The 10270-nt window shown below is 51.5% G+C and overlaps 1 protein-coding gene across 5 annotated transcripts; it reads left to right on the forward strand.

The window, feature by feature from the left end:
* The first annotated feature begins 3 nt into the window (after positions 1-3).
* CCDC51 (coiled-coil domain containing 51) lies at positions 4-8860 on the forward strand. 5 transcript variants are annotated; one of them, XM_086698300.1, is made up of 4 exons: positions 4-98; positions 5831-6147; positions 7164-7328; positions 7875-8860. In XM_086698300.1, the coding sequence occupies exons 2-4, from the start codon at positions 5839-5841 to the stop codon at positions 8628-8630; spliced, it is 1230 nt and encodes a 409-aa protein (XP_086554426.1). In that variant the 5' UTR covers positions 4-98; positions 5831-5838; the 3' UTR covers positions 8631-8860. The 5 variants fall into 5 exon arrangements, with proteins under 5 accessions (XP_086554426.1, XP_086554427.1, XP_086554424.1 ...); XM_086698298.1 differs by having other exon boundaries at positions 75-531; XM_086698299.1 differs by having other exon boundaries at positions 75-248.
* Positions 8861-10270: the final 1410 nt, after the last annotated feature.

Genomic DNA, 10270 nt, shown 5'->3' on the forward strand with positions numbered 1-10270 from the left:
TGCCGGAAGCAACTCTGGGGGCGGGCATTAAAGGATCAGAGGTCTACTGAGTGGCGGGCGCTTGTTTGGGGTTGCAGCTCTACGCGGTGGGGCGCCAGGTACGAGGGCCTGTCTTGCCAGGGAAGGGTCCGGAAGCCAGGAGGGGTGCTTAACCGGAAGGCGCTGAGTCTGGCATCGTGCATGGGGAAAGCACTGCGAGTAGGGGGAAGAGGCCTTTGAAGTTCAGCGCGTTCTTGGAACCGAAGAAAGCAAGCATAGCTGCAGGGAGATGCGAGAGAGGTGCCAGATATATGGGCGGGAGATAGATCACCCGGTCCTAAGGTTTTGGAGGCCGCCGGAAGGAGTCTGGGTTTTAATATAGCCGGGGTGCAACTTTTTGCAAATTATGTTTATTCATTCAATAGGTTTTTGTTGAGTGTCATGCAGACAGTTTTATGGGGGCACTGAGGATGCCGCAGTGAACAAAACACATCTCATACCCAATTCATCAGCAAATGGATGCCAGCCCTGACAGAGCTGACATTCTGGGAGGTGAGACAGCCTGTAAGCAAAGTAAATAATTGAAATACATATCGCAGGTCACGTGATACATGCTTGGAGGAAAAATAAGGTGGACAGAATGGGTGGAGGGTGCTGGGATGGGAGTCCTTGGCAATGACATATGAGCAGGACTTGGAAAAGAGAAGGGAGCAAGCAGGGCAGATAGCTGGTGTGAAGGCCTTGTGCGGGGATCGTCTAGTGTGTTGCAGCAACATCACGAAAGTCCATGCATGGTAATTACTTCAACGATGTGTTAGCTAACCTTATTGTGGTATACGTTTAGCAGTATATACGTCTATCAAGTGTATCAAATCGTCACGTTGTATATCTTAAACTTACACAGTGATATGTCAATTTATATGTCATTTTTATGTCAATAAAGCTGGGAGAAAAAAGGTCCATATGATTGGAGTAGAGTGAGGAAAGTATACTTGTGGGAGATGAGGTCAGAGAAGACTGAGAGCCAGGAGGTAGATGTCCTGTAGACCATGGAGAAAATTTGGCTTTTACATTGAGAGAAATGTGGAACGATTAGAGAGTTTGAGCAGAGAGAGACATGGCCTGGCCTGTGTTTTGAAAAGGCTACTGGCTGCTCTGTTGACGATAGATTGTAGGGGCTAGAGTAGGAGCAGGGAGACCTGTCAGAAGGGTGTTATAGTAAAATATGTTAGTCACTGGGACCAGGTGGTAGCAGTGGGGGGGCGGGGGGCGGCTAAGAGGAAAAGGGATTTTGGTTTTAGAAAGGAAGAAGCATTTGCTGATGGATTGGGTATGAGATGGGAGGGAAAGCAAGGGGTCAGGGATGATTTGAGGTTTTTGGTCTGACTTGGATTTGGAAGTTTCTATCAACCAAGATGGAGAAGGCTATGGGAAAGGCAAGTTGGGAAGGGAAGATAAGATCCTCATTAACCTTCCAAGCTGAGTTGTGGATTCGGTGGTTCAGTAAATGAGCCTGGAATCTATAGGAGAGGTCTGGGCTGGAAAAGTCAGAATATAGTTGATTGGTTGTTTTTTGTTTTTTTTTTTTCTTGTTTAAAGTTTATTTATTTATTTTGAGAGAGAAAGAGAGTGAGGCAGAGAGAGAGGGAAAGATAATCCCAAGCAGTCTCCACACAGTCAACACAGAGCCTGACCTGGGGCTCAAACTCACCAACCGTGAGATCATGACCTAAGCCAAAGCCAATAGGTGGCTGCTTAAGCAACTGAGCCACCCAGGCACCCCTAGTTGATTGGTTTTTTAAGTAATGGTTTTGGGGGGAAAAAGCAGTGGGAGGAGCGGCACCTAGCTGGCTTGGTTGGTGTAGCATGTGACTCTTGAGTTTAAGCCCTAAGTTGGGTGTAGAGATTACTTTTAAAAAAAAGTAATGGTTTTATTGAGATACCATTCACATACAATACAGTTCACCTACTTAATGGGTACACTTAAGTGGTTTTAGTATATTCACAGTGCTGTTCAACCATCATTATAGTTAATATTTTTAACATTTCCCTAGATGGTATTTATTTATTTATTTATTTAAATGTTTATTCTTGAGAGGGACAGAGACAGAGTGAGAGCAGAGGAGGGGCAGAGAGAGAGACACAGAATCCAAAGCAAGCTCCAGGTTCTGAGCTGTCAGCACAGAGCCGGATGCGAGGATCGAACTCACGAACCATGAGATCATGACCTAAGCTGAAGTCAGACGCTTAACTGACTGAGCCACCCAGATGCCCCATCCGTAGATGGTTTTTAAAGCCATGGGACTGGATGAGAGAGGAGTCTGAGGACCTTGCCTTGCAGCACTCCACGTGGGTAGGTTCAGGAGATGAGTGGGGACTGGAAGCCAAGTGTAGAAGGCATTTCAAGGAAAGGAAAGTGGCACAAGGCACAGGTTGCTGATAGGGCAAGTAAAATGAGGACTGAGAACTGATCACTGGATTTAGCAATGTGGAAGTGACCTGGACAAGAGCATTTCCAGTGGCATGGTGGAAGTGAAGGCCAGATTAGAAAGGGTTTAAGAGAGAATGAGAGAGGAGGAACTGGAGACAGCAAGTGCAGATGATCTGTCAAGGAGTTTGGCTGTACAGAGGGGCAGAGAAGTGGAGCTGTTGCTGGAGAGGGTGTCTGATCAATTACTGAGCAGTGTCAGGTAGGGAGAGCACACGGGACCTGGCCACAGCTTGGTCTTCCTAGAGCATGAATCCCTCATCTCAAGGAGTAAGAAAGAAGGTGGAAACCGAACAGACACAGGTGGGAAGGTATGGTGGGAATTTATAGAAGTTGTCTTCCAATTTTTAAATATTTTCTTAGTGAAAAATGAAGCAAGCCATCAGCTGCAAGTGAGATAGAGGTACAGGTGATGGAGGTTTGTGGCATGGACAGTTGGTAAGAGACAGTCATCTGGATAGAATGTTAGAATGGATTTGGAGGGTCAAGATTCTGAACTTGGCCCTCAAGGCCCTGCTTAATATGGTCTCTGTTTACCTCTTCAGCCTCTCCTCTGTCCACTCTCCCTTCCTCTGCTATTTTCCAGCTGCACTGGCTGCCTTTCAGGTTTTAGATGACCCCCAGTGCATTTCCACTTTTTCCCTCTGCCAGGAACAGCTTCCCTGTGCTGGCTAAGGGCTTGTGGGACATTTGAATGGGGAGGGGCTGAGAATCAGGCTGGGGTGGGGGCTGGATGTCTGAGAAGAGGGACTGGAATAGAGGAACAACTTGAGTCATTTCCTCACACAGCAGAGTCCTTGCTGTCACCAAGCTTATGTTCTAGTGAGGGGCCTGGCAACATGAAAAGAAGGCAATATGTGTCTGATGGAGAAACATAAAGCAGGTGGCCCAGGAGGGAATGGTCAAGGAAGGTTTGCCACAAGGTGGTGTTTGAGCCAAGATGTACAAGTCAGGATGAGCTGACTGGACCTGTCAGCTGACTGGACCTTTCTGTGGAGAAAGTAGCAGAGTCAGGCTTCACATGTTAGGGTGCATGGAGTGGAGGACAGGAGGAAGGGATGACAACTAAGAGGACCGTGGCTTGTTGGCCACTGGTGGGACTGGTGTTCATGGCAGGTGAGATGGGAGCTGTCGGGGGTTTCCAACAAGAGATGTGAAATGATGAGTTAACAGAGCCTCAAGTTGCCTTGTGAATAACGGCTCTGAGGGGCAGGGAGGAAGCCAGGACTTCACAGGAGGCTGTAGCTGTCATTGCTGCCAGGGATGGATGACTTTCCTGGGGTTCAAGAGTGGGTGGCTGGTAGAGAAGTCAGGAGAGGAGGCTAAGAAGGTTGGAGGAAGCCGAGGCGGGGGTGGGTAGTGATTTCAAAAAGACAAGGGTGTTGAAAGCTGCAGAGATGTTGGAGAAGAAATCTGAGAAGTACCTGGTGGATCTGGCAAGGTGGAGGTTTTGCAGGGCCTCCAGGAGAGCAGCCTCTTGGTGGAGTGCCATCAAGAGAGAATGGGGGCTGGGGAAGTAGTGACAGCAAGGTGGACACCTCTCTGGTGAGTGTTGCTGAAAAGGAGAGTGAGGGCTGTGGTTGGCAGCCCTGGGAGTCTGCTTTGCTCTGACGCAGGAAACACCTGCAGGATGGTCATGGGGCCACAGCTCATGTGTGGCGGATGCTGGCATTGAGGCCTAAGAGGCTGGCTTGACCCCTGGGTCATGGATGTTGTGTGCTTTCTTGGGCCTTGTGGATGGGGCCCAGGAGTTCCGGTGCAGCACCAGCTCAGAACCAGTGTTATGGGGATGTCCCTTCCGTGGCTCTCAGCTCGGACCCATTTTGGGCAGGAGGCATGTCCCTACCCAACCAACTTTGTTTTCTAGAGGGCCTGAGCTTCTCCAAGCACAGCACAAGGGGATAGGAGGCTGAGATGCTCTGAGTGGGTCTCTATTCCACATCACCTTACATTCAGAAGCCCCTTTCTTTGTCACCCAAGCTCCTCCAATTTATCTTCCTGTCCCCAGCATCCTCTGCTTTTCTCTCTGGCCTGGTTGTTTGGCCACTAGGTGTCACTCTGACAGCCAGCATCAATACTTGAGAGCTTGTGTGTGTTATGGTTGGGGGTTGGTGGGGGAAGGAGGGTTGGCCAGAGGACAGGAGTGCTGGTCCAGGTTTGCCTGGGAGCAGGGGTCACCTGACCCTCCTTGGGGTCCTCAGAGTCCCTGCTGCTTTGGGGCTCAGGCAGAGCCTGACTGGGTAACAGGAGCCTCCCTCTGCTGTTTAGGTTAAGAGAAGTGGGTGTTGTTGGGGCCCAGACAAAGCAAGGTTGAAAAGGGAGAGATTGAAGAAACCAGACCTGTAGAGCCGGACTAAAGTTGGAGAGGAGGGAGAAAGCTTGTGGAAGGTTAGGAATGTGAGGGGTGGGGGGGATTGGAAGCCTGGAAAGCCTCAGAGGGCAGAGGAGGGCTCGTGTGAACCTAAGAAAAGTTGTCCTCTGTGTAGAGATCCAGGCTTTTTGTTTTGTTTTGCCTTTTCCCTGGAATTGTCTTCTCAGAGGAGAGCTGAGGAGGGAATTTTCTGCCTTGGTACAGAATGACTTGTGTCCTCGAACATAAGCAAAACTCTGCTTTCCCAGTGCTGGGGCAGCCCTCAGAGTCTGGGCAGTTGATTTTGATGGTATTTTGCAGAACTCTTTCCCTGAAATCCCCTCAGTTCCCCAGTTTCCCTGGGAGTCTTTATGAATCTTTGTGATTTGTGAGGCTTTGTCAGCATGGACGCAACTCAGGTTTGAAAAAAAAATTTTTTTTTAAGTTTATTTATTTACTCTTGAGAGAGAAAGAGACAGAGACGGAGACAGAGAGAACGAGTGGAGGAGGGAGAGGGAGGGAGAGAATCCCAAGCAGGCTCCGCACTGTCAGCACAAAGTCCAACACAGGCCTCGATCTCAGAAACCGTGAGATCACGATCTGAGTCAAAATCAGCAGCTGGACACTTAACTGACCAAGCTACCCAGGCAGCCCTGGTTTGAGAATTTTCTTCGACGTTATCAGAAAACCGGGCACCAGGATTCCCATCCAAGTCACAACGGAGACCTGGGGGCTGTGGGGAAGATGGGTGGGATGGGAGGTGCTGGTGGCATTGTGGAAGGAGATGGAAGGCATGATCTCCTAAACATGTTCTTCCCTGGTGTGTTCTCTTATCTGGGAGCACCCAAGGGGGAAGCCTGACCACAGCGGCTACCGTCTCCAGGCACAACAGAGCAGCGCTCTTTTTGGACTTTTTCATGGAAATTAGTTCAGAACTGCCCCTAGGCCCTGAAACCTGACTTATGCCCAGCCTTTCTCAGCTGTGAGCTGATCTGTCTGGCGTCCCCCTACAGATCTCCTGATGACAGGGCGCAGCACTGTGTTTGCCATGCAGCACGTCCTCGGTGCGCCCCGTGTGGTGTGGAGAGGCCTCCTTGGAAGGGACCTCTTTATGGCCAGGACTCTCTGCAGCCCAGGCCCTAGCCAGCCCAGAGAGAAAAGACCTGAGGAGGTGGCTCTTGGGCTGTACCGCCGCCTCACAGCTCTGGGAAGAGCCCTGGGGCACGACATTCATCAGCGAGCATCGTCCACAGCCACGACTTGGTGGGAAAGATACGAAGAGTTTGTCGGACTCAATGAAGTTCGAGAGGCCCAGGGAAATGTGACTGAGGTGAGGAGGGAAGCCGGGGTGGTTGGCCCTGCCTTCTGACTTGGAAATGTGGCTGGGAGGCTCTTGCCAAATAATTACCAGCCACGTGGTGCTGGGAAGCCTTGCCCAGATTTGCCTTTTCTTAAACAAATACTATTGGTAGATGAATTTGACTCATTTCTCACATGGTAACTTGGATTCGATCGTACTGGGGGTGAAGATCTCTGTGTAACTGTACCCGTCTACCCCAGTACACAGGTGTCTGTGTACTGATGAGTCCCTGGCCATTGACATCCATCGTGTTAGGCCAGTGAACACTTCCTACATTGACTGAGGGTTGGTGAGAGTGTTACAAGTGTCCTCAAAGCCCCACGTGTAATTAAAACACCCCTTGTGAAGGTAGAAGCCCAGGGCCAGGCAGCATCAATCACACTGTGAGGTGGAAAGAGCTTCCTGTGGCTGGAAGCCCTTGGTGGTAGCAGAAATGCATTCTGTCGTCTCTGTTCCCATTCCTGCCTAGTACAGACCAAGCTAGTGAGGTGGCAAGAACCTGGGGGTTCACTGGGAGGTTTTGAGGCACAGTGCTGTCTCTTCGCCTTGGAGGTCATGACCTTGGCTGAGCTGGAGTTTCTGGGTGTGTAAAATGGAGGCCACAGCAATGCCTCTTGCGGCATCGTCAAGAGGTGAAGATAAGGTAGCGTGCGTGTGTGAAACAGTTTAGGAACCTAGGTTCCTTCCATGGCTTGTATCCGACTAGGATTGGCTGGGTTTTGTGTGGAGCGTTGGCTTTTTTCAAGTTTCTCAGGGGCATGTTATTTCCACTTGAATGGATAAATCCAGTGATTCTGATGGGTGTGGCCCAGGGCTGCACTTTGAGGACTACTGGGCGGGCCAGGATTTTGTGTCTGAAGGACTCTTTTTTTCCACCCTTTGCACTGACACCCCACTCACCTCAGCCACAGCCTTGTTGGGAATAGAGCTGAGCCTGTGTGGGTGTGGAGGGAAGGGGCAGACAGCCTCCATTGTTCTCTCTGCAGGCGGAGAAAGTGTTCATGGTGGCTCGAGGGCTTGTGCGAGAGGCTCGGGAGGACTTGGAAGTTCACCAGGCCAAGCTGAAGGAGGTGAGGGACCGCTTGGACCGCATCTCCAGAGAGGATATCCAGTACCTAGAACTGGCTACGCTGGAGCACCGGCTGCTGCAAGTAGGCACTCAGAAGGCAGCCCTTCCTCATTGGATAGGGACCCTAGCCTGGCAGATCATCAAGGGGCAAGGTGGGAACCTGACTGGTCTGGTGGTCAGAGATCTGGTGAAGACGTAAACAAGAAGCTCTGGGCCCCAGGCTTCCAGAGCCTGTCCACCCACTTTCTCTTGGAGTACTGGGGTCAGTAGTCCAGGGCGTATAATCTGGGCCCCAGATCCCAGATTGCTGAGGAGGGAGCACCAGGGAGGAGGGGACTGGCCTAGAGGGGGCCAGACACTTCCTTCTGATGGACACATTCTGTAGTCATCAGTGCGTGTCTGGTCAGACCCAGCACTGCTTGGGTAGGAAGGTAGCATTGCTCATCTTGACTGCCCCCAATTCCTTTGCTTCCTGCACCTGACTATGTTTATGCTGCCTTCATTCATTCAGCGGGTTTATTGAGCATGCAGTCTGCACCAGGCATGAGGCTGAGCCCCAGGGACGTCTGCTGGCAGCTCCAACGGCAGGGCCACATTGCTGCTGTATAACACTGCTTTGCTTCTGCAGGAGGAGAAGAGGCTTCGTGCAACCTATCTGCGTGCTGAAGACTCTGAGCGAGAGAAGTTCTCCCTCTTCTCTGCGGCTGTGCGGGAAAGTCACGAGAAGGAGCGCACTCGAGCTGAGAGGACCAAGAACTGGTCCCTCATCGGGTCAGTTCTGGGGGCCTTGATTGGTGTGGCTGGCTCCACCTATGTGAACCGTGTGCGGCTACAGGAGCTGAAGGCCTTGCTCTTAGAGGCGCAGAAGGGGCCTGTGAGCCTCCAGGAGGCCATCCGAGAACAGGCATCCAGCTACTCCCTCCAGCAGAGGGACCTCCACGACCTCATGGTGGACCTAAGGGGCCTGGTACAAGCTGGCTCCGGGCTGAGCTCTGGGACCCAGGCAGGTACTTCCCCCACCCGAGACAGAGACACAGATGTCCTTTCAGCTGCCTTGAAAGAGCAGCTCAGCCATTCCAGGCAGGTCCATTCATGTTTAGAGGGTTTACGAGAGCGGCTTGATGGCTTGGAAAAGACTTTCAGCCAAACGGCTGAGGTGGTTCAGCTTGTGAAGGCTGCAGCACATCCAGGCCTGCTGGGGCCAGCAGACAGGGCCCTGCCTGGCTCCTTGCTGGAGCAGGGGAGCGTGATCTTGGCACTATCAGACATGGAGCAGAAGCTTGAAGCTCAGGTCAACAGGAACACCATCTACAGCACACTGGTCACCTGTGTGACATTTATGGCCACTCTGCCTGTGCTCTACGTGCTGTTCAGGGCCAGCTAGCCCTGGGAGCCTCCTCCAGGGAGCTGAGGGGATAGCTGTGGATACAAATTTAGCTAGAGAATCCCAACAATGAAGTGAGCCTTTGGGGTGCACACAACCTCAGCCTGAGGCTGAACACCATCTGTGTGGCTCACCAGCAGGCATACTTTGATTTTGAGAAAGTGCTCATTTATGTTAATTATCAACACTTTGTACTAATGTCCAAATAAAATGTCTTTCGGTTCATGTTATTTAAATATTTAAAGTAATACTTACGTCAGATGGAGTTTTTCTTGTTGAAGGTTGAGATTTGGGACTTAAGGGCTGAGCCTGGAATTACAGTAATCACGGCCCCCTTCAGTTCCTCTCTCATCTCCTCTTGGTCTCGTCCTCAGTTCAGAACCATGTTGGATGAACTTACCCTTGAGGCTTGGGTTTTTGTTTTGGATTGCCAGGTCTGCTTGCCCAACCCTCCTATGTCAGATAGCTTGGGGGTCCCGGGGAGTGGAACCTAGCCTGCGCAACCACGGCTGACAATGGTTACTTGCCCCGCTTCTGGATTACTTTCTCTGCCCTGGTGGGGAGAACCTTCTGGTTCTAACGCTGGAGGGATGATCAGAAGAGAGCAGGGAAAAGGGATTGGGGGAATGGTTGATAAATATTACTGGGGACATAATTACAGGGATTGGTAGCCAGTCTGGGTCCCTGTGCAGAGAGTTTTGGGCAGTCCAGTGTGCCCCTAGAGCTAGGTGTCCTCCCATACACAGCCTAGAGATGGCCTGTACAAGCATGGGCAGAGCTCAGCATGTCAGCAGAGTGAACCTCAAGGCAGGCCTGGGACCTGGGTACAGGCAGTTAGGTTTTGCCTGTGAGTTTGAATGGGGCCTGAGATCTTGTGATCCTATAAGTTGAGGACACGAGGCCTGGCTCCAAACCAGACTTTTCAGTGGCTATGATGGAGACGGGCCTCCCTGAGGTGGGAGGTACAGTGGGGGGCCCGGGGGCAGACTGCCCAGAGAACCCCTGACCTGTCCCTTTGCAGAGGAGAACAGCAACCTTTGATCTCCTGGGCTAAATGGCCATAGGTGGCCTTGTGTGTCCTTGAGTAAATAGGAAGAGTGGGGAGGCACTCTGTACTCCCACAGGTCTGGAAAAGCCACTCCTTTCTGAACACATGGAGGTATACAGGGTTTGTGGGGAAGGGCTTCTGTGGGCTGGGGTTTGCTTGGGCCTGTGTGGAGCCTCCTCTCAGCAGGGGCCTGTGGAACCAGTAGGGTTTCCCAGGAGGTACCCTCTGTACTTGGAGCCCGTGCTCAGGTTTGGGCAGTGAGTATGACCTGGGTGGCCCCATGGGTTCTGTGAACCTCAAGTGCCTGGTCCTTTGGTCATTTGGTCACTCCATTCTTGACATTGTTTCCTTTGTGTAATGGTTCCTCAGGATGGCATGAGATGAAACGACCTCTGTGCATGGGATGTTCACCCTCCTGATGGGGGGTAGGAGGTACCATATCTGTGTACAGATGAGAGGTGCTATGGGGTTTGGAAGTCCTGTGTCCACCTTTGGGGTGAGGTAGGTCCTAAAGAGTGTGCAATTGAGTGAATGGAATTGAGGAGGGGAGGATTCCAGGTATGTGGCAAGGGTCCCCCATAGGCTGCACAGG

The sequence above is a fragment of the Puma concolor genome, chromosome A2 (genome assembly GCF_028749965.1).
Source record: "Puma concolor isolate L17-30 chromosome A2, mPumCon1.1.hap2, whole genome shotgun sequence".
Classification (NCBI taxonomy): Eukaryota; Metazoa; Chordata; class Mammalia; order Carnivora; family Felidae; genus Puma; species Puma concolor.